The sequence below is a fragment of the Nelumbo lutea genome, chromosome 5 (genome assembly GCF_056320005.1).
Source record: "Nelumbo lutea isolate HS-2025 chromosome 5, American lotus-T2T, whole genome shotgun sequence".
In the NCBI taxonomy this organism is placed as follows: Eukaryota; Viridiplantae; Streptophyta; class Magnoliopsida; order Proteales; family Nelumbonaceae; genus Nelumbo; species Nelumbo lutea.
The window spans coordinates 85,039,795-85,064,849 of NC_142688.1; the positions used below are offsets into that span (position 1 = coordinate 85,039,795).

General features: G+C 36.4%; 1 protein-coding gene across 1 annotated transcript; it reads right to left on the reverse strand.

The window, feature by feature from the left end:
- Positions 1-1,498: 1,498 nt before the first annotated feature.
- On the reverse strand, positions 1,499-21,690 carry LOC148853225 (heat-inducible transcription repressor). Its single transcript, XM_088947354.1, has 6 exons — positions 21,341-21,690; positions 14,894-15,070; positions 12,899-13,024; positions 4,383-4,562; positions 3,352-3,516; positions 1,499-2,113 (listed from the first exon to the last, which is right to left on the reverse strand). The coding sequence occupies exons 1-6, from the start codon at positions 21,554-21,556 to the stop codon at positions 1,694-1,696; spliced, it is 1,284 nt and encodes a 427-aa protein (XP_088803480.1). The 5' UTR covers positions 21,557-21,690; the 3' UTR covers positions 1,499-1,693.
- Positions 21,691-25,055: the final 3,365 nt, after the last annotated feature.

The window sequence follows — 25,055 nt, forward strand, 5'->3', positions numbered from 1 at the left end:
TAGCTGTCGCAATTTGCAAGTGCAAGTGCGAGGGCCGTAGCAGTTATCCAGTTCATGGTTTTCAAAATTGGACTGGACTGGACAGTCAGATCGGAAAAACCAACTGGTAAGGTTTACAGCTCTGTTTTCCCTTAAAACCGGATTCTAATAAAAAACCATTGATTTTGGTCAGTAAACCGTTGAGCTGGGCGATTAACCATCTGAACCGTTCGAACGATTTTGACTACTTTTTTTTTTTTATTTGTCAAAACGGGCCAACTGTTCAACCCCATAACCAGACCCCTGACCGGTTTAGTCTCTGGGTCAGTTTTAAAAACTATGATCCAACTGTCCCAAGAAGGATAGAACTATAAAGTACAGCGGGGGACAAACTTCAAAAAGGACAACGGTGAGATGATTTGGTGGCTTCGGCCATGTAAATAACCATTTAACTGCACCACAAAGGGTTGATTTCGTGCAAAGATTAAGAACAGAAAAAAGATCTGGCAACAAAATTAAAATAAAATAAAAGAATTATCCTATCATTTGACAGCAGACATGGCTCTCAATAGAGTGGCAGGGTAGGACAACTGACGCTTCCTTAACGGGAAGATGGCAATTGACCAACTAGATTACACATGGTTATTGGCGGTTAAGCATGAAATCAGATTTGGATTCAGAATTTTAGCAGTTTCAGCTAATGTTTTAAAACGCGGAGGCGTGACGCGAGACGTTCCACTACCTAGAGGTATGAGGCGTAGTTCAGAACACAAAAAGTGTAAGCCTCCTGAACACAGGAGGCATAAACCTCCTTAAGAGGGGTCAGGAGGATGAAAAATAATGGAAGATCTCATTTTTTCTTTATTTTTAATAAAAGTATTTTATATTAAAAAGAATAAAGATGCATAATATTAGTTAAAAGGGGGCGTCTGTCAAAACGGAGGCGAGCGGGAGCGAGGGAGCCTAAGGGGCGAAACCCCCCAGCCGAAAGGACAAACCACTTTCTTTCCCCTCATCTTTTCTTCCCTTCCCTTTCCTATGCCTCTAACACGACTTGTGAAAAAACACAAGAAGAGTACACCTCAGAGGTGTCGGTGCCTCTAAGCATTTGCCAATGGCGTTTTGGGAGCACCTCTAGGCGTACACTTTCCACGCCTTTTAAAACATTGATTTCAGTTCCATTATTACATACATTTGAAATCAATTTAAGGATTAAAATCCAACACCAAGCCGAAGTTAGAAACCACAATTACAATTACCGTGCCGTTTGACTTCCAAATGACACCGGGCAGTGAAATAAAATTAGACCAAGCATTCAATCACGACCATTCATTGGATTGGAACAAGGGATGAAAATACAGTGGATTGTGGGCATTTTTCTTCTTGTTAATGAAGATCCATATTCAACCCAAAAAGAAGATTTATTTTCGAAGGGTGGGGTCTTAGAACACAAGCTTAGACGGGACGGATCACGAATAATGCGTTTAAGTCACGGGTAAGCCCAAATCAAGCCATGAGATACAACCACTCAACCAGATCATTATCATATTATTACAGTAAAACAAGCACCCAAAATTCTAATACACAGTTCCAGATGCCAAAAGAATGATAAAATACAATAAGAAAAAGCACAGAAATAAAAATGAAATAATTTAAAAATAATGTTACATACACCAATGATCAACCCCCGATGAAAACAAAAGGCAACTTTGGTTCAGACAGATGAAACAGAGGACTGTCGTTTCAGTTCATCCACAGGAAAAGGTGGGAAGGAATTTGATGAGGCCAAACCGCGGGTAACCTGTGTGTCCACTGCAGGTGTTGGGGGCACAGGGAAGATGTCCTTGGTCAAAACGGGGCTTACATTCGGAAGCAACTCATGGGGTAGGGGAGGGGGTGGAGGCGGGGGCGGTTTGGGGATGGAACGTCCTTCTGTGGATGACGACATGGGGATTGAGATGGGACAAACTTCTGTGACCTCTTCAATGCCTTCATCCACGTAGACAACATCTTGCATGGTGAGCTGGTGGTATTCCACAATTTCCCTTAGGAAGCGGTTTTCACGGGCATATATCGAGTTGTCATGCGCTAAACGAGCCTTCTCAGCCAAAAGTGTTTCAAGTTGGAGCCGTATCTAGGATGCAAACATAATATCAGAGTATGTCAAGGTTCAATGCAATAATAGTTGCTTGCAGTGCCACAAAATCCTTGGAGAAAAAATAAAAAAGCAATTATAGTTGCAGAGCCTGCTAATTTCAGATTCTCAATCCCATATTTTGCCAAACATTCATAATGTATGCAACTATGCAAGTATATAAAGCAAGTAATAATTTTTTATTAATAACCAAACATTCAAAATGAACCAAGTGATATTGAAATATAGACTAACTCATGATAAATCAAATATTGCTGACTAGTGATGAACATACATGACATCAAATTAGCCAAATGTGTAAACTGCAGCTAAATATTAATGAATTAATTATATTAGGAATTCCCTATGAATTAATCATTGGGTCTTTCTCTAGGAAGTCACACGTTATATAAATCAATTAATCATCCTACACCAATGAATAAGAAAAAGAAGTCCCAGTGAACTACGCCTCTGTTATTTATCAAAAAAAAGAGTCCCAGTGAACTTGTTACTTGCTATTAATTATAATGCATCCAAAAGAGAGGGAAGGGGCGTATTTGTATGTACCCTACTTTCTTAAAATGCATCTAACACATTCTTTATATACTGCATATTCAGCACCATCCTCTTAACAGATTTGTAGAAGATTTTAGCATGAAATGGTGGCAAGGGTGACTACAAAAGTCTAGACAGCTAATAAGGCTACGAATACTGTACTTCAACTGGCCATTGTGTGAGCCATACTTGGAGATCTGTACAACGGTAATCATTGTTGTCAGATGCTAAAATATTTTTACGTTAGGTTCCATATCCTACAGGACCCTACACATTGTCCAACCATGGCCTTGATATATTAATAACATAGCAAGTAATCTGAGGAGAAAATCCCTTGGGACATCTGAGCTTCTTCCCTTGAAATAGTGCTTAGGAAATTAGTCGGCACAGCATCCTCAGGGGTGGTGGCATCCACAAGGACTTCAGAAAAGTACCTTGTTTTTACTTTTCTTTTAATTCCTTGTATGAATCATATATAATATCTTGGTTTCATATGTCCAACACCTTTTGTAAGTCCCATGTAACGGTAACTTATTGTACAAGCTTGATGTTTACCATTTTACTAAGCATAGAAAAAAGCAAACTTCATAAAGAAATGACATAAATCAGACAGTTTCAGTTACTGATTTTTTTTTCGATAATTGTTTAGTTACTGATAAAATTATGATCATAAAAAAACATACCAGATCATCATCATCAGGGTTGTCTCCCTTTTCATGGCTCTGCCTAAGAATTCTGTTCTCCTCCTCCAGCTGGGCACATCGTGCCTTTTCAAAAGCAAGATCTGCTTTAACAGTTTTCAGTTCACGTAAAAGAAGCTTAGTTTTGGCAGCCATTGCCATTGCAACCTGCAACTCAAAAAAGAGGGCCAATCATGCATTTCAACAGAGAGATGCATTTGAAAGACAAAAATTAACATATAGCAACAAAGAAAATAAGCAGAAGCATGTAAAAGTTTTAAGTGAAACTCCATAAAAAGGAAAAAAATACAACTAAATAAAGATTTTGCACTTTGTAGGTGTAGCAAAATCAACAAAACACTTGGGAATATACAAGCAATAGAGTAGTCCTAATGCTTGGGCACTCAATTCATTTCATGGAAAGATCTAGGGCTTTCATAAGTTCAAAATATCATAACAAAAGCAAGCAAGCCATTAAATGTGTTCTTTACACATTATCAAATATCACTTATAACATGGCCTGCTGATTGCATCTTTGAGCCTAAGTGATCAATTGCCTAGACTTGGTGAGTGTCCATGTAGCTGTTCTCTGCAATTACAGCGCAGAGTTTAAGATTAGCCAAAATTTTAAAAAATAGAAATACCTTAAAAATCCATTTAACCTTAAAAAGGATATTGGTAATGACAAAAAAAAACACCAGAGACTAAACCACACTAACAAAAACTGAAAAGAAGAGCAGAACTCCAAACTGTCAGTCTATTGACATGGATAAACTTGTGAGACATTTTGATGGTGAAGGTCCACAACCAAGCACCTCTACTATCACCAGGTGTAGTTCATGAACAGGTTTTAACCAGTGGCACACAAGATTTAGTAAAGTTGCATGCACAAGTATCAATGAAATCAAACATACTGCTGAGCTCATAAATTTGATTGTCTGGCAATTTTATAACTAATTTGAGTGGAAGAAAAGCAAACAAAGCATGCAAAATTTTTCCACTATTGATCCAGTGATACACAGTTGCCACCTTACGTCGCGGGATGCCTTCAGTTGGATTTCAAGGTCAGTTTGCATCTGGGGTTGCTGCAATGAAGAGGACGCATTTGCAGTTGGACTCTGTGCATAGGAGCCACTTGCCTTTCTCCGCATATTTATTTTACGTGTTTCTTGGATAATATCTGCAGTCTTATTCTCTACTATGGAAAAACCCTCCTGCAGAGGAGAACAGTACAATTGGTGAAAAACAAAGGGCAAGTACAAAATAGGCAGTAGGTTAATGGGATGCTTATCTAATGATAATGAGAAAATAAACCTACTCCCCAATTTTGTAGACAAAAAAGGATAAAATGAAATATGAAACAAATCAAACAATAAACAGTTAAGACATAGCAAATAGGTCTCAAAATATCAAATAAATTTGATAACTCACTTGATGTAATTTTTTTTATTTTATTTATTGGTAACTGATCGATAGAGGTGGCAATTAGATCTGTTCACAAGATCTTGTAAACCAACCAAACCGGACTGACATGACCCAAGATGATCGTTTCTAAAATCAGTTGGTTTCGGTTTCAAAAATGATAAAACTTAATAACTCAGGATTCATGTAGCCGACCCCATATAGTTGGGATAAGGCATGTATGATGGTGATGATTTAAATGGATACATGACTAACAAAAGTGGTAGTTCAAGGAAGGAAAGAAATTAGAGAAGTGGTTGGCAGCTGGCTGACAGAACTAGAAAAAGAATTCTTTACACTAGATTTGATTCAGCAAATGAAGATTACAACATACTCGGTTAAGAAGGAAAGGCATGTGAAATTTACAGCTACATGTATATAAATTAGAGAAAATGTTAGCTGTTCATCCAGGACTTCAAACATGGATTTCTGTTTGGTTAAACCAACATCAAGCAAAACAAAAATTTGAAGTCAGTTTTGCCTCATTGGTAGTCTGCAACCAAACCAAACCGTGAACAACTCAAGTGGCATTTTCTGTCCCAACCCACTTGACCCATCCAACTCATCCAGTGGTAACCCATCCACCCATTTAAGATGTAGATTGAATATGGGTTTAGTCAGCCCAAGGCTCAAAGCTTGAACCCACATTTTTTTGTTTTAGTTTTTTTAATTGGTCAGGGAGTCGGTCTTAGGTAGGCCTACCCCCAGAAAATGGGCTAAACCCCCAAACCCTTTATTTGGTGTATCAGGTACCTGACAATACAACACAGTACACCTGAGTCAGCCATTAGTTCATGCAAATATGGATCGAGTTTGGTTGAGTTATATAGGTATCCATTTGGGTCACAGCTATATGAAAGGAATTCTTTTGGTAGTACATGATAATTTTCTTTTTCTTTTGTGCAAGTATTACATAAAAACAATGAAGGATGCCACCCTCTCCTCACCTTGTGTTTCCCTCTCCACTTTCACTCTTCTTTTTTTTTTTTGATAAATGACTTCAAATTTTAATAAGACTTGAGGTAATAAACATTACAAGCATCCCTTAAAGAGGCACAAGATGCTGTATCTCTATACTTAATAAAAAAACATTACATAAGCCCAAAACAAACGAGCCCTATTCACCCTTGCTTGGCTAAAGCATCCACCATGCCATTTGCCAATCTTCTTACCAATCGTATCCTCAAGTTCATGCTCCTAGTAATATCCATTAGAATTTTTTTCATCTCACTCCTATAACACCCATATTACACTACTATGGATCATTTAGCCAACCCACCACCAATTTTGAGTCCCCTTTAATCACCACATTAGTTATATTCATTAGAAATCTGTACTCCTTGTAATGTCTCAAGTAGTTCTGGCTTGAGAGAATCCCCAACCCTACAGGGCCAAAAAACAAAGCTATAAGTTCACCTTCTAAATTTCACAAAACCACTCCTATACAAGAAAGGCCTGGATTACCCCTGCTACTCCCATCAAAGTTCGACTTCACAAAGCCTTTAGGTGGAGGTAGACAAGCAATACTAGATCTTTCCCTTCTAGAAGATCTTCTACCACCTACTTCCCAATTCCGCTAAATATCATTAGAGGAGAATTAAGAAAACAGCTTCAAAGTCTTGATCTAGTGAAGCACCATGTCCAACACACAATCCCTTATCTCTTCCTCGCTTCTTTCCTTTTCTGAGAATATTCTTGTGTTACTCTCTTCCCAAATGGTCCAAACCAAGGCTACTCTAACACACTTCCACATTACTCTTCCCCTCTTTTTTGGCCAAGTAAACGTAGAAGGACCAAATAGCATATTAACCTTTTGCTAGTAAAATCCACCTGCACCCATGAAGGAGCTGCCATTATTCTATTTTGGTTAATGGAACTGTGGTTGATTTCTTCTAGGTGACCCACTTTCCCCTTTTTTGTTCACCTTGGTTGTAGATGTTCTTGGAAGACTGATTCAAAGAGCTAATTTGAGGAATTTACTGAGAGGCTAGAGAGTAGGAAGGGAGGAAGTTCCACTCGCACACTTGCAATTTGCAGATGATACTATCCTTTTTGTGAAGGTAGTGACATAAATTGGATTAGGAGTTTAAAATTGGCAATACAACTCTTCGGGCAAATGTCTAATCTCAAGATGAACTTTGATAAGAGTTGTATCGTGGGGGTGAACATGAATGAGAGGGATTTAAGAGAATGTGCAGGTGTGCTAGGTTGTGAAGTTTCATATTAGCCTTTGAATTATTTAGGCCTCCCTTTAGGAGATAATCCCAAGAAAGAAAGTGTTTGGAACCCGATGGCGGAAAGATTTGAAAAGAAACTTGCTTCTTGGAGGAGAAATGGGGGGGATAACTCTGATTAGGTCTACCCTAGCTAATTTACCTATTTACTTCATGTTTGTGTTTAAGATCCCCATAAAGGTCTCAAATAGGTTGGAAAAATTGATGAGAGGGATTTCTTGTGGAAGCCAGGTGATGAGAGAAGGGGCCATAGAATGGGTTGGGAAGTAGTTATAGAAAAGAAATATGGCCTTGCTAGGGAAATGGTTGTGGAGGTTTCCTTTGGAAAATGATAAATTATGGACAAAGGTTGTGGCTAGAATTCATGGGCTCAAGGACAATGGTTGGGATCCTAGAATTCTGGCAAGGACTATATGTGCATCTCCTTGAACAGCCATCCATGACATCCTTCCAGCTTTCTCCCCTTGTATCAAGTATGGCTTGAACTCAAGTAACCTAATAAAGTTTTGGGAACAAACTTCAGTTGGGGATTCCCCTCTGATAGAATAGTTTCCCTCTTTGTATGCTCTGTTAGACCTCAAAAATGAAGCTATCTCTTCTTTTCCTGTTCCATCAGACTCTTCTTCTGGGTTCGGGTGGAACATAGGTTTGAGAAGGGCCATCAAGGATACAAATTTGGGATCTTTGGTGACCTTGTTAAATATCCTTGAAAATGTTTTTTTTACTCCTCCAAGGAAGACATTAGATTTTGGGCCCCCTCTTCCTCAAACACCTTCTCCCGTGCCTTGTTCTTTGATACCTTACCTCAGCCTCATGCTCCTCTTGGGCTGCCCTTCCTTGTTATCGAGATATGGAGCAAGCCCATTCCTCCTCGGGTTGGTAGTTTTGTTGGGAAACTTTCCAAGAAAGAATCAACACAAATGACTTGCTTCAAAGAAAGAGGTTGAATCTTTGTTTATCCCCTATGTTCCCTTTGCAAAGTTAATAAGGTAACGGGCTACCACCTTTTGGTTACTTGCCTTTTTGCTATGACTAATTGGGAGTGGGGTTTTTCCCTTTTTAGGCATAATTGGGTTCCCCCTGTGGATGTGCAAACCTTGTTTTCTCCTTCTTTAGTTGGCCTAAGAAAAGGGGGAGAATTATGTGGAGATGCATCAAAGCAGCAGTTTGTTGGTCACTGTGGGAAGAAAGAAACTTACATATTTTTTTCAGACAAGGAAAGAACCTTTGAGAGCTTAACATAACTGATTCTAATAAGGGTGGTCCATTGGATGAAATTTAGGGACCTATTCACAGATTTTTCACTGGTTGACTTGATGAGAAACTGGAAAGAGATAGCTAACATTGTCCAATTTAAGAGGATTTCTAGCCCCTCTTGGACTTTCCCACCTTTTGGATTTATAAAACTGAATTTTGATGGTTGTGGTGTGGGGAATCCAGGTCCTTCTGGAATTGGGGGTGTGTTCAGGAATGAGAGGTTTATTTTAGCTTTGTTTTCACGCCCTATTGGAGAAGGAGACTCGCTCAGGGCTGAGATCTTTGCGGCTCTGGAAGGAATCCAAAAGGCTAGGGAGCTGAACATAAAAAATTTGGTCCTTGAAGGTGATTCAGAGGTGGTAATTAGATGGCTAAAGGTAGATAACAATAGCATGTGGAGGTTTAGCAATGAAAGGAAGAAATTCAAATGGCTTACAAGGGGTATTGAGGTGAAGTACAGTTGGGTGAAAAGAAATGCCAACCTACTTGCCGATGGACTAGCCAAACAAAGGGTGAATAGGGATTCTTTATTTTGGGCTAATTTCTAAGTCTTTTCGTGTTTTCTAATGGTGGAAGTTAAGACATTTTATCTTCCCCCTTTCTTGTATTTTTCACATCTTTAATAAAGGTTCTCAGTTATTGATCAAAGAAAGAATCCACCTGCACCCAAACAAGGAAAAAAAAAACCAATTCCCAATATCTGGCAACAAAAGAACAAGCAATCAGTAAGTGCAAGCAACTCTCATTATTAGATCTACACAAGACAAACCAGTTTGGAGAGAGACATGAATAGGATCTTCTCTTTTGTAGCATATCCAAAGTACTAATCTTCCCGTGAACTACTTCCCAACAAAAAGCTCTTATTTTAGGGGGGATGGATTTACACCAGAACTCTCTACTCTCACTCTTCCTCAACTTTCTCTGCCCTTTCCTCTCTCTCCTTCCTATTCTCTCTAGACAAACCAGTTTGGAGAGAGACATGAATAGGATCTTCTCTTTTGTAGCATATCCAAAGTACTAATCTTCCCGTGAACTACTTCCCAACAAAAAGCTCTTATTTTAGGGGGGATGGATTTACACCAGAACTCTCTACTCTCACTCTTCCTCAACTTTCTCTGCCCTTTCCTCTCTCTCCTTCCTATTCTCTCTCTCTTCTCTCTTTTCTCTGTAATCTCATCTCCTACTCTCTCCTCTCTCTTCACTCTCATCTCTTCTATCTCCTCTTCTCTCCCTCATTCCCACTTTTCTATCTCCTCCATTTCTCTTGTTCACTCTCTTCCCTTTCCCTTCTTTGTTCTATGTTTCTGTCTTTCTCTCTTCTTCCCCCTCTTCCTACTCTCTCATCTTGGTTATGTGGCTTTATCTCCTTTCTCTCTCTCTATTTTTTTATCTAATGAAGTCTAATTTTTATGTTTTAAGTTAAACCACTTAGGCCTGTGAATAATACCTAAAAATTTATGGCCCGATCCAACATCTGATTCAATTATCTTAGAATCGGATGTGCTCTATAACTATCGGATTAAATTTGGATGTAACCCCCATTCCCATCTGATATGATAAAAATCTGACTCCAATTACTATGCTTATTTATTAATTTATTAAATATATAATACTAAAAATCTAAACCACCCAACACAATTTTCAAATCAACTCTTTGCAGTATTGTAATATATAATAAAATCTAAGGGTAAAAGAGGAAAATCCATTTCCTCAAATCTTAATGCCTAATTTCCCTGATTTCCTTTTCCCATCAGCATTCAAAAAGAGAAACCTAAATCCTATTCATTTCATTTCCCTCCCAACCCCTTCCACCGATGAAAACCACTTCAATCTTCTCTTCACCTACCATTGGCCGTGAAACTTTTAGTGTGCATTGTTTAATTGCCGTTGCTTGAGATGTGAAATGGCATTTCTTCTCTCCTAACCCTTGCCGCTGTTAATAGTGTTTTGGTTCTATTTCATGGTGTCTTAGAATAGAAACCAGGAAAAGTTGCAGATGTCAAAGCAAAAAAATGACCTTAAAAAATGATAATTGTCTCTACCTATTTTTCGATTTCATGGTGGACTTTTCTCTCCCTATCTCATAACTCATACGATGTCTAAAGCGAGGAAAAGTTGCAGCAACCGGAATAGAAAGTGGGAATAGGTGGATGACCTCTAAAAATGATGCACAAGTTTGTTTTGGGACCCACCAATAGCACCTCAAAATGATGAACAGGTTAGAGATGTTTTCTTTGTTTTCTATCTGCTGGGGTTTTATTTTCAACTTGGTATTCAAGGGTTTAGTTTTGGTTCTTATCCTAGGGTTATTTTTTTCTTCCCATTCCCTAGACCCTTCATTTCTCTTTTGTTCCGTTCTATCAAACTTGGATGATATCCAAAATCCAATGCATTCAATCGACCTTGAATTCGAATTTACCCCCAATGCATCTTATCGGATTTTGGGTCAAATTTGGATGAGAGAATTTCATTGCTGAATTGAAGTAGGATTAATGTACATCTGATCCAAGTTCAATCCAATTACAGGCCTAGAACCAATTAGGTAAAGGCACATGGCACCTAAACCCCTTTTTTCTCATTTTTCAGCAACCACTACAAGTTAACCATTCAGAACAGCTGATTCCTTGTTAATTAAATTTGACAGTTAAAAAACAGGTGATCCCTATTCATCCCTGTTTAGTTACTTTGTCAGCTAAACTTTTTTTATCAGTAACAGAAAATTTATTAATTAATTGACAAGTGAACAGGTAGTCAGGTACAACAAGGATATCCTTGGTTACCCCCCTGTAAACAACACCAGTGATCCGAAGAACACATTTTGTTTCTGATCTTACAACTGAGCCCAGAAACAATGGTCCCCATTGATCCCTTTGTCAGCTAAACTATTAGCAGATCATTGAATCCATCAAAAGCTAGTTCCCACTTCCTTTGCCTGTTGTTTCACTTTTCACTTAATGTTAATTGTTTTGTTCAGGGTGATGATAAAAATTGATTACATTAGTTCTTTGCAAGTTTGCAATGAATACTACACTACTATTGATATTTGAAACTTATAGATCTTTAGATGTAATGGAAGGGTCCATCCAGAGTCCAAATGATAGTAGAATACCACTTGGGCTAAAATGAAAATTTTATTTAAAAAACAAAAGTTATAAGGTCAGTCATATTATTTAGAGCTGATTACTCAGAAGTCAAGAAATAGCATATCCTTGATGATCAAAGAAGGGAAGGAAATAGCATGTCCAAAAAATGAGTGTGGCTTAAATACAATGTTGAGATGAATGAGTGGGAAAATTAGAAATGGTGGGTTCAGAAATGAACTTGTTGGAAGGAACCTAGGAGTAACTCCAATAAGTTATAAAATGACAGAAAGTAGACTAAAATGGGTTAGTCATGTCCAGAAAAGATCATTTACAGCATTAGTGAGAAGTAATATGTCACAAGGGTCTGAAGAGCCAGGTGACTTAAGGAGAAATTGGGAAGCAGTGGCTTCTACAGGCTCCACCAAGAACAAATTACAAGTTGAATGGAAACCCCCACCGAAGGGAGTGGTAAAATTGAACTTTGATGGTAGCTGCCAAGGTAACCCAGGGCCATCCAGAATTGGAGGGATTTTGAGAGACAAAGACAGCATTATGTTGTCTCTTTTCTCAGGACCAGTGGGTGAAGGTGATTCTGTAAGGGCAGAGCTACTAGCAGCGGTACAAGGAATACAGATGGCTAGTCAATCAGGAGTGAGCAATTTGTTAGTAGAAGGGGACTCTAAGGTAGTATCAGGCTGGCTGAATAGCCCAGACACAGTTTGTTGGGGCTACAGGGATCTGGTAAAGAAAGTTAAATGGATGACAAGAAATGTGACTGTTAGGTTCCAGTGGGTTAGCAGATCAGCAAATGTAATGGCTTATTCTCTGGCCAAGCAAGGGGTGTCAAGGGGTGATCTGTTTTGGGCTAATTTGTAATTTGATTCTCAGGTTTGGGCATGTTTTAGTGCTTATGATTCAGTCCTTGGGGGAGGTAACATCTCATGCCTCTTCCTAGGCTGCATGTATTTCTGATACTCTTTCAATAAAATTACTCTCATTTATCAACAAAAAAAGGGTCTGAAGAGCCAAGGGCAGAACATGGACATTAAACAGAGCAAAATGGAAGAACAGGATTCATGCAGCTAACCCCATATAATTGGAACAAGGCTTAATTAAATAGACATAGTTACCAAAGATAAAAGTGTCGGCACCAAGACATAATGCCACTATTCTGAACTTTTTTTGAGAGAAGGTAAAATTGTATTAGCTGATCAAAAAAGGGACAAATTACATCAGAATTATGAGAAGAACAGTGGCACTGGACAGAACAGAATTGTGAAACAGGATTCATGTATTGACCCCATATAGTTGGGACTTGGGACAAGGATTAAAAGATGATGGAATTCTGACAAAAACAAACTACCTCATCAAGAAAAATATAAGTGAAAAACAGAAGAACATGAAGAGTTGAACTGATGAATTGAGGGATTTAGACATGAACATAAAGGCAAACATAATAATTAAATCCCCAAAACTTTTAAACCATCATGAAAGAAATTCTGATAAGAAGCTTACTTCAAAAGCATTTCCTATCGTATCACCAATGTAATTAAGGGAAGAAGTAATTGCATCTAAACCCTTCTGAAATCTGGGACTCTCTATTTTCTGAGAGCCCTTTGGTGATTGGTGTGACTGACGAAGCTGCAATTAGAAGATAAAAGAATAAGAAACTAAGGTCATAAAAATAGGTGATAAATAAAAAGCAATTGACAACAAAGAAACTGCTTGATTTGGAATATTGAAAACTATTTTAAATACATAAAAATGTTTGTCAGCATTCCTTATGAAAGCATTTAAAATTAAAGGGAAAAAAAGTCATGTTATAAACTCTGATTTTTTGTTGGTATCCATTTACACCGTTTCAGCTCATGGACCAAGTTCACTGAAATCAGGAACTATAAAGCGTACTTGGTGTTTCTAAAGGTGAGTTGGAGGCCAATACTATAAAGGGAGATCACATAACATTATTAGGAGGATAATGATATTCAAGGTAGTCTCTGGAAACTGAGAGCCTTGTATGCATGAAGAGAAAGGCTATATATCTCTTCATCTCATTCAGATGTATACTATGATCTGCCAAATCTATGGGTAATGGGCTTAACATAGTTGGTATCTATTTTGGGGAACAGAAATCTTGTGTGCTGATTTTTTGCATTTTTTCCCTATTGTCATTTTCTAGTCCTTATATTGCAAGACAAGTTGCTTTTCCCCATCCCTTGTAGAGCAGAAGGTTTGTATTTCTTCCCTTTTTTCATCAATAAAATTAATACAGGAATGTAATTTGAATACTTATCATTTTGGTTTTCAATAGCATCAAGTAGGTACCAGCTGATGTTTGACTTTCTCTATTACATCATTCTCTTCTCCAACCAAAAGAGGGAAGATAATATGGAGGTCTACTAGCTTCTTGGTCCCTTAGGAAATAGAGTAATGCCAGCATTTTTCAAGAAAAGCAAACTAGCCGGAAACATTTATGAGCTTATCCATTTATAGGTGGCATATTAGATCCTTCCAAGTTCCAAATGAGGAATATACTGATTTTTCAGTGGATGATGTTTTATGTAAGTGATACTTTTTTCCTCTGAAAACTCTTATGTAAAGATGATCTGGCGACTCTGGCCCTTTTTGAGCCATACACTTTTTGTTTAATTTTCTCTTTGTGACAAGAAGTGTTTGAATATCCATTAAAAAAGGGGAAAAGAAAAGCATAATTACAGAATTTTGTCCTGATATGCCACAATATGCATGTTAATGGTAATTTTAAGTCTTTTTATGGAGTTATTTTCGTTGCCTTTTAAGAAAATGACATAAAAGGACCGAACCAGAACCATTCTCTTGGATCTTTGTAGTTTTCTATATCAGTACTGAAAATGTGTCCAGAACAGTGGAAGCTATGTCATTGAACTCAGGAGTAGAACCAAGATTCATTAATACACACACACACACAAAGTTTAATGCAAGTCTGGTTTCAAAACTTGGGGAGACCATGCTCATTATCCAGTCTCACACTATTAAACTATATCCATGATCTTGTTAAGCTAATCTCATTGTTGAACATTTTCATTTTGACCACCATATAACATTTTTTCTGCCTATTAGCAATGCATGTTGTCTGGCTGATAAAACAAGATACATACATCATTTCTATGTATATGAGAAATTCCAAGAGGGAATACCAATGAATGATTTCCATTGTTTCCATGATGTTTTCATGACTTAGAACCTGTACAATTCTATAGGCCTGAATAAAATTGCAGAACATTTTTTACCGATCAAAACAACAAAAAAAAAATCCAGAACATTTTTCAACATCTGAATCGATGGAAGTTTAGTATAGCATTTTTTCAACATCTGATGATGATGATGAATAGATGGAGGTTTAGCATGGCCTTCATATTTCAAACCATTAATCAACACCAAAGGCATTAGCAATTTAACTTGAGCAATTGGTAATAAAACAAAAAACAAATATCAAGTTCCATAAACTCTCAGATGCTATCTCTAGAATACCTGTCCACCTGTTGATATATCATGCATTTGTGGCCTTGTTTTACCAGGAGTTTCAAGTTGGTTAGTCATGCTATCATCTTCAAGAATCGATTTAGCTTTTCTGGCTAGGACACCCCAAAATCCAAATTTTGATTCATTTGGACTTTTCATGGACGTATATTCATAGGATGGTGTATCCTACAGAGACAAGCATGCCAAGCCATTAGTATCTAGTCTAGAAGAAAAAAAGAAAAAGAATTCTTCATTTTAACTACAGAAACTAGCAAGAGATAGCTCACAAGGATACAGATACTTCCACTTGAATCAGAAAACAATATTTGGCTTCTAGATCTTGCAGAAAGCATTCTCACAAATTTGACAAGTATAGTGATAAGAACCTCTTCCATAATCAAATACATCCCCATCCCTGCTGAACATGCATCAACACAGGGAGCAATTGCCAACTCCTAACTGCTAAATGATTTGATACATCAAATTATGTTGCGTAACCAACTACCCATCTTAAATATATATAATCATATAGTCACTAAGCTCTGAAAACAAGATTTCACAAGGTCAACCTATAGTCTTTGCATTTATGCCCCACCTAACATATTTAAAAAAAAAAAAAGTATAGCTAAGATGAAGATGCTACAAAGATGAGAAAGGAGAGAACGGGGATGGTTTGGAAAGGATTTAGGAGTGGCCCCAATTAGTGGAATATAAGATGAAGTCAACTGAGATGGTTTGGTTGTGTGCATAGACAATTAGTGACTGCAGTTGTGAGAAAAAGTATTAAGTGCAAATAGAAGGTTCTAAAAGAGAAAGGAGAGCACAGAAAACATTGGCCTGAAATCAAAAGAAATGATTGACTTAAATTTGATAGAAGCATGGGTCTTGGCATAGCAAAATGGCAGAAGAGTATTCACATAAGCCAAGCCCCACTAGTTGGGGTTATGGTTGAGTTGAGATAACAAGCAGTTAATAGAACAAGTGAAATGTAAAGATATGCTCTTAAGAATGATAAACCTTATCCCAAATCCATCAACCACTATCAATGAGGGCTGGCTCGTTGGTGTGTTAGCTTATTTGTTCCAGCATCGACGCGGAATCAAATCCCGCAACCAGCACTTTGGAGAAAAAGGGGTCAGGGGGAAGTATGGTGCATAGCATCGAATACCAAAAAAAAAAATCCATCAACCACTTAAACCTGAGACCTCTTATAATCCTTTCTATTCTCAGAGCTCAATGCATTGCCTTAGGAGGTTGGCAATAGTTCTCAATAAAAAATATTAGATAAAAAATTTGCTAGACATCCCCCTCAAATGAGAATGTCAATGCATGGCTGGTACATCTTGGGGTGGATAAGGGGAACCTTCAAAGGGCGTCCTAGAAACATACATATTAGCATAGTTTATACAGCTACCAAATCACCATATCAGTCTCTAAAACAATTCAAAGTTTCAAACAAAGGCAACAAAATACTCCACTTCTCTGCAATCACATCTTCCCCTTTCCTTTTGTCTCTGAGCACATAACTATTTTTTTTTTTTGATGAATGATAATATTTTTGTAGCACAACAGTTCTACTTATCTAATGAAACTAATGAAAGATTAAATACAAAAATTATCTTATGGACAAATGCCTTTGAATAACAACAACAACAACAACAACAACAACAACAACAATAATAATAAGAAGAAGTAGGATTAAAACTAATAATAATAACTGAAAATCAGGGTACACTAAGAATTGGAGACCAAGAGATAACTCAATGTGACCTTTTTTATTACCTTGGTTTGATAATTCATAACGAGAGAAAGATTGAAGAGAATGTTGCCCATAGAATATGAGCAAGATAGGCAAAATAGAGAGACGCATCCAGAGTTTTATGTGATAGGAGAATACTACTTAGATTAAAAGGAAGATTCTATAAAATAGTTGTAAGGCCAGTTATACTGTATAGAGTGTGAAGTGTTGGGCAGTCAAGAAACATGTCCAACAAATGAGCATAACAAAAATGCATATGCTGAGATGGATGAGCGGAAAACTAGAAAATAATGGATAAGAAATAGTCATTCATATGAATAGGTGATAAAGTATGAAAAAATAGACTAAGATGGTTTGTTCACAGTATATAAGACCATCAACAGAACCAGTAAAAAGACATGATTTGTTGCAAGTTGAAGGGGCAAGAAAAGCTAGGGGTAGATCAGAAAGGACATGGGTAGGTAGAAGTAAAAAGAAATGATTAAGCATAAATAATTTAACAATGGATATGACATTAAAAAGAATGGATGATGAAACAGGATTCATCCAACCTACCCCATATAGTTCGGATGAGACTTGGATGATGATGATGAGAGTTAAAGAAGCATTGAAGGGGAAAAGGCAACCACAAACTGTCTTAATCTTTTTCCTTCTTTCAAGACAGCTTTTCCACCCTTTCCCTTTCTTCCTTTTGTTAAAGGCCATACCCCCGTATGATGGTAAAATCTTGTATCAAAAAGTATGAAAAATGCAGGACTTGAGTGTTGAGTCTGAGACAAAGTGACGAACCAACAAAAAATTCTTGGCAGGACTATAAGATCCTTGTAGGTGTTTGGAGAATGTTGGTGTTCCATAGCAACAATAGGGGCAATACTACCATCTTGGAAGATTGAGGAATTAAGCAAGAAAGGCTATCAGAGTGGTGCAGTGGGTAAAATCATTAGAGTTGTTTAAAGATATATCTACGGAGGTAATGATTAGAAACTAGAAGCAGGTGGTTAATTAAGCTCCAGCCCAAATGAAAACCAGCCCCTGGATTTATCAAATTAAACTTTGATGGGAGCAGTGAAGGTAACCCAGGACCTTCAGGTATTGGAGGAACCTTCAGGGATGAGGAAGGGAAAGTTATTGCAATGTACTCCAGACTTATTGGGGGTGGGAAGTTCTCTTAGAGCTGAAATCATGGCAGTATTGGAAGGACTAAAGAAGTGTTTTAAAAGCACAAGGTGCAAAAAAAGCGCAAGGGCCAATATGCGCCTGGGGCGCAAGGCCAAGGTGAGGCGCACGCCTTTTTCAAGCAAGGTGCAAAATTACAAAAAATGCTAAAAATTAAAAAAAATGTCAGAAAATTCAGAAAATGCAAAAAAAATCAAAAATATTAAACATAATGTTAATAATAAATATTAACTTAAATTTTAAAATAAATGTTTTAAAAAACCTATTATCTAAAATTAAAATACATAAACATATCATGTAAAGTGTATTCAAATGAAAATTTAAAAATAAAAGAAAATATAAAAAGCATTTTTTATGAGAATATATATAAAGCATTTTCAAGCATGTAAAACCCACAATCTCTTTTTTTCCTCAATTGCATTACTTCAAGTAGCTAATGTGATGTAAAGCATATTGCATTCTTGATTCTATGAGTTGCCCCTCAAGGTACACAAACATATTGCATTCTTGCTCCAAGAACCCCCTATTTGCTAATGTTGTTCATTCATTCATTCCAATAAAATATCTTCTTAAAAGGCAACTAAAGTAATAAAATCATTATTTTTATGTGGGAAATAAGAATTTAAAACCCTAACATAGACTTGTTCGAGCTAGCCTCAAGGGGCATAGGCGGGTCCGGAGGCATTAGGTGTGCACCTAGGACCTGGGCGAGGTGCATACCCTAAAATGCACCTCGCCTGTGCGCCTAGGCGCACCTTTTAAATCATTGGGCTAAAGAAAGCTAAGGAATTGCATATACAACAAGTTATTGTTGAAGGATACTCTGTGGTGGTTATAGAATGGTTGCAAAAGGAAATGAACAGAATATGGAAATTTGCTAATGAAAAGGAGTTTAAATGGTTAGCTCACGGAGTAGAGATTCAGATTCAATAGGTGAAGAGAAGCTCTGAGAACCCCCAATATGGTAATGTTGTTCATTCATTCATCCTAATAAAATGTCCTCTTAAAAAGTAATTAAAACTATAAAATCATTATTTTTTGTGTAAAAACTAAGAATTTAAGACCTACTGTGGACTTGTTTGGGCTTGCCTCGAGGGGCGTGGCACAAAGGCGGCCCGTACAATCAGGAACGTAATATGTTTTACAGTACATTAGCTACTTGAAGTAATGCAATTGAGTGAAAAAAGAGATTAGAGGTTTTACATGCTTGAAAATGTTTTATATGTTTGATTTTATTTTTAAATTCTCATTTGAATATGCTTTACATCTTATGTTTATGTATTTTAATTTTAGATAATAGGTTTTTTAAAACATTTATTTTAATTTTTAGGTTTATATTTTTTATTACTATTATGTTTAATATTTTTTTATTTTTTTGAATTTTTTGGCAATCTTTTAATTTATATTATGCTTTACATATTAGTTTATATTTTGTTTTATATGTTTAACTTTTTAGTTTTTTTTTGTATTTTTGCATCTTGCTTCAAAAAGGCACGCACCTCGCCTTGTGCCTCAGGCACAATTTGACCCCTATGCCTTTTTTGCGCCTTGCACTTTTAAAACACTGCCCCTAATGGATGTTGCATATGTGAAGTTTTTTTATCAGCATTTCATATGTGAGGGTTTCTTTTCCTTTTGCTTTTCAAATTTTCTTGTTTGAGGGTTTCTTTTCTTTTGTATCCAGAACTCCATATTCAATTCTTCTTCGTCTTGCCCCTAACCTTCATCCTCTTGATTTCCCAGTGATAAAAGAAATGATGGCAAAGAATGCCATTGTTTGTCCATACCTTGTGCCTGAAATTCTTAAGTCTCACCTTTGTCTCAAAATAGTGTGTTCAGACTTGGACCAAACCAAATGTGAAATTATTTGCTATTTTATAAATTTTCTCTTCTTTTTGTTTATTTTTTATTTGAGCAAGTCAAAAAGATCAGTTGGATGATTGAACTGTTCTACCTGTGACTCAGTCACCAAAACAGATTTATGTCCAGTCCAAGTCTGACAACAATGCCTCAAAAATGTCCACGACATAGACTGGAGGAGTGTGGAATGGGAAACACAGAGAATAACAAGGATGATTGCAGCTCAAAATAGCACCCACCCCACCCCACCCCCATCCCCAAAAAATAATGAAAAGGGAAACTAAATTGCATTTAAGTAGAAAGATAGCATAAATCCTTGGAAATGTTATAAAAAAAAGTAATGGTGTAAAATCATAAATTATTTGCATTCCCCAAACAGGGATGGCATGGAGCAGGTTAGGGGTAACATCAGTAGGACAAACGTTGGAATAACTGCAACCAGTTCCAAGCAAGGTTCAAAATTCCATATGTATTGGATGATACTGTATGTTATCCCCCCCCCCCCCCCCGTTGAAATTTTGAAATCAAAAAATCAATCTGATAAGGCCATACTAATATCACAACTTTTGGCTTTTGCAAAGTAACTAATTCTCTATCAACCGTGTAATGATAGCACAATATAAGGACTTTCACTACATCTGGTTAAGTTTCTATGTGAACCATTCAATATAAGGACTTTAACTAATGGAATAACAAACAACATGACACTTTTTATACATGTAGCATAACCTCATATTCTCATAAAGGGTCACAGTTTGGTGCAATGGTAAAAATCTCAAGTGATAAGTGTGAGAACGCAGCTTTGAATCTAAGAGCAGACATATCATGCAAGAAAACACTAAAGGTTAGGTCTGCATCCAGTCCACCCCTCCCAAGACCCCATACGGACAGGACCAACATTGGGTATTGGCCCTTCTTTAGCATGCTCACCACAAAAACGCCGCCTAGGGGGTTGAGCTACCTGATGTAAGTCGTTTCCACTGAGAGATGCTACTTTGTGCCAAAAGAAATGCATGGAGGTCAGGCCAGTATCCAGTCTATCCCTCCCAAAACCCTGGATAGCCAGGACGGAATTCGGTAATGGATGCAGGGCAGGTAGGTTCCAATTTGTAAGCTCTCTATTCGAAATAAAACCTACGTGACCAAAACCTTTAATAAAAACGAGATGCACAATGGTCACGGTTTGTCATCAGATCTCAACCCTCTCCATAACACATTTAAGGTGGTGAAATCTGGAAATAATCATAATACTTGTACTCGGCTACTCATAAGCTCAATTACTGCATTACAGAGGTTACCTACAATCTCATCGCCGAGATAGAAAATAAAAAAATAAAAAAATAAGGAAAGAAACCCATGAATGTAACCAACCCAATACAAGGAGAATCCTAATAAAAAAAAAACAAATATGTGATACTTTGATAACCCTTCATCCAAGGGGCCAAAGGTTAATTTTCGCCGAAACATAAAAATATATATCCAAGATTCGTCGTTCAATCAATGATACAGAATATTCCGGAAAGAAAACCCAGAAAATTTTCCAAATAAAACATTGACCTACAAGAAAACCCTAAAATTTCAAAACGTGTATGAAGATCCATTTGGTCATTAACATATAAAATTCCAAAAAAACGAAAGACAGGATTGAGAACAAAACCAACCTGTCTGGACGGAGAAGATCGGTGGCGGTTTGATTCTCGGCGAGCGGAGGCAAGTGCAGATTCTCCATAAGCAAATGATAGAGACGATTCAAGATGAGCAGATGAGGCTCGGATCGCTTGAGCGGCAAGAGACGAAGAAGGGCTATCCGGTGAGTGTCGAATTTCTTCTTTGAAGGTCGATGCCTTTGAAAGCCCTTGTTTTCTTCGATATGCCATGTAACGCAACGAACACAGAAGATCTTTAAGCGAGGGACCGAGCGAGGCTAACCTGCAATTCCAATTCCGTTAACGAACCTAACTCTCCTCTTTATTTATATGCAATACACCTCGAAGGCTCAAAGTGACCCTAAATTCCAAAACCAAATTTCCCTATCCCGCTATATTTGGTACTTTTCGTAATTCCGCTCTCGCTTTTTTTTTTTTTCTTTTTCTTTCTTTGTAAAATTATTTTCTCTAAGAAGCACTTCTCCATGCCGCTCCAAATGAACATGTGCATTTCTAAGCTTCTAATTACCTTATGTGAACAATGAAAAATAACTAAAAAATTATAATTTTGTTCAAGGGGCAATTTTACCCTTTTAATTTTAGTTTTTTACTATTATTGATTCTTCTGAACATTTTTGCCTTGGGGATGTCAATGGATAAAAAGTTAAATGGTAAACTCGGCTTGACCTGATTATTTGGTTTAGGGTTGGGTTAGGGTTTTGATTCACAACCTGAATCAAGTTCAGATTTTGACTGACTAGTCCTAGGGGTCATGATATCTTGCATATATATAAAGTATTCTTTTAATTTTTTAATTTCTAACTTTTTAGCCTTAAAGTTTAAGATATATTTACATGTTAATTTTGATTTTCTTCTTTTTTTAATGGAAAGAGTGACACCTTAAAATCTATAAAACAATTTCCTAACTTAAATTAGCGGACTTTATGTATTTAATACGTATTTAAAACATGCAATTGAAATGTTACGGTCTGGTTAGTATCGGGTTAGACCCTATAGGGTACAGTTAATTTTGGGAATCATGCATTTTAAAGTCAAGTCGGGGCACTAGAGGTTCAGTCTAGGGTTTAGGCAAACCCATGCCAAACCCGGCCCATTGACATTCCTATTTGCCATGTACAAGCTATCATCTTTATTTATGCCTACGAATTATTTTCTTTTGGTAGAGAGAATTATTTACTTATTACAAGAAGCCACCTATATTTAGAGGGTTGTAATACTCAGCCCCTTTGAATTTCTTGATTCTAATACTTTGCCCTCATTGTCAACATTTTATTAATTAAATTCGTAGAATATTTATTTAAATATTTCCAAAACCCAAAATTATATACCTTTATGTTATTTTATGTGATTATTTTACCTTTTAACTTATTTGATTTCTAAAATCTTAATTACCTCGTAGGGATTCAAACGGATCAGATCATATTCGAATCATGGTACATTTGAATCCGATCCAAATATCCAATTGGATCTAATGGAACTCGATCTGAATTTGAATCCTATCGAATTTTTTATTTATTTAATTTGATCCGACTTGTTTTCTTTAAAAATTAATAAATTATTAAAAAAAGTATACTAATTTAAATAAAGAAAAAACAAGAGATACAAGTATTTAATAAATCATTTTCATCATAAATATATGTGTTTTTATATAAAATAAATAATATAACAAATTTATAAAAATATAATGTAAATAAATAAATAGCATATATATATATATATAACATATCAAATCGGAAAGGGGGTGAATCGAATCCAATCCGATTTTTTGATGAGATCATAGGATCTGATCCGAATATCCAACCAGGTGTGATCCAAATTCGACCAAATAGGATCAGCTCATGATCCGATCCATTTGCACCCCTATTTCATCGTGTTTCTCTCAACTTCCTTTCAACAAAGTTCATATTTAAGAACGCCTTGTGAATGATTGGTTCATCAATGCCTTGAGAACAATATGTGCTTTAGAATGGTTATCTTTAATTTATCATTTTTTTGAAAACTCTTACATATAGTAAATAATACATCAATTTTAGGGCAAATTACAAATAGGTACCATAGACTTTCAATTGCAACCCTTAAGTACCCTAAACTCTCAAAAATAGACACTTGGGTCCATCCGTTAGTATTTCATCAATTAAACATTGCACAATGTAAAAAATACCTTTTTCTCGTGTGTTTTTTAAATTATTCTACAAAATAAAATCATCACCATAGAATGTTGTCATCGAAATTTTTGAATATGTTATTGGTTGTCCATGTGAGAACATCATCGTGATGAGATGTTCTTTTACCCAATAATGATCTCATAAATACATGAGAAGTGTATTTTTGGGATTATCTAACATTTAACTAGTGGAATACTAATTGATGGACCCAAGTGTCTATTTTTTGAGAGTTTAGGGTACTCAAGTATTGCAATTGAAAGCTTAGGGCACCTATCTATGAGATCACATCTCTGCATCACAATGAGTTGCCCCACAGCACGAGACCGGATCTACTCCTCACAACTGGCACCTCACAAGCACATCCTATCATGCATTGGGAACATCTCCTATACTTATTAATAAATATTCATGGGAGATGTTCCCAATACATGGTAGATGTGTGTGTGAGGCACCCATTTGTGAGGAATAGATCCCGTCACCCACAACACATCCCTGTCATGTATTGGGAACATCTCCTGATGATAGTATCAGTCCTGATGATGTCAACATTGGGAGATGTTCCCAATACACGGCGAGGATGTGCTATGGGACAGATATGTGACCTCCCTATTTGTTACTACCCCAATGTACTAGGTTTCTATTTATAATTTACCCTTAAATCTATTGCTTATAATATTTTATCCATTATTTCATCATAGCTTAAAACCCCACCTTTGCTTTTTCTAATGGACAAATATGATTTAAGATATACACTTTTGAAAACTAAGAAGCTTACAAGTTACACACTTTTCTCGTTCGCTTTTTTGTTTTTTGTTTTTTTGTATTTTATTGCATTTTCTCAATTTCCTTTTTCCCAATTTTCATGTTCTCTAGAGTTCCCTATTTTTTTCTGTTCTTTTTGTATTTTATTTTATTTTATTTTTTGTTGCATTTATGGTATTTTCTGCAAACTCTGACTTTTCCTTTGTTTTTTGTTGTATCTTATCAGTTTTCGTCAAAATGGTCTCATAAATGATATAAAGGCAGTTTGAGTTTAAATGTTGAAATATGCACATGACAATTACATAAGAATATTTTCTAAATTTATTAATTAACAGAATGGTAACAGTGGGGTCAAAGTTCTAGAATATGAAAATTCAAGTGGATCTTTGTGGCAAATGAAGGCCTGGGGTAAAGTATCACTACCCCAAAGTACAAGGCTGCATCCTGTAATTTACCCTAATAATTAATTCTACCAATAAGTTTACTATTACAATTTAGCCCTCAATTAGAATACCATAAATGCTATTGTTAATTTGTAATGGTTTTTCCCCAATTTTCTTTTCTTTAGATTTTGAAATGTCAACTTTTGCTATATCTTTCATGGTGCAAGATAAATCTTTCATTTCTGACTATCTTGGATCGGCCATTTGATTAATTAATCGCACTGAATCACCATTTATACATACCTACTAGGTGAAATGTAAAATAGTACATCCACACATAAATAAATAAATACTAAATGGTCTATGTGGACAACATTATGGATATTGACTCTCAATAAT

Coding starts and splice junctions, on each gene's coding strand:
- LOC148853225 (XM_088947354.1), bottom strand. CDS start 21,556: ATGGCATATCGAAGAAAACAAGGGCTTTCAAAGGCATCGACCTTCAAA. Junction 13,025..14,893: donor ATATATCAACAGGTGGACAG/GTATTCTAGAGA, acceptor TTCTAATTGCAG/CTTCGTCAGTCACACCAATC. Junction 4,563..12,898: donor CGATAGGAAATGCTTTTGAA/GTAAGCTTCTTA, acceptor TCTCCTCTGCAG/GAGGGTTTTTCCATAGTAGA.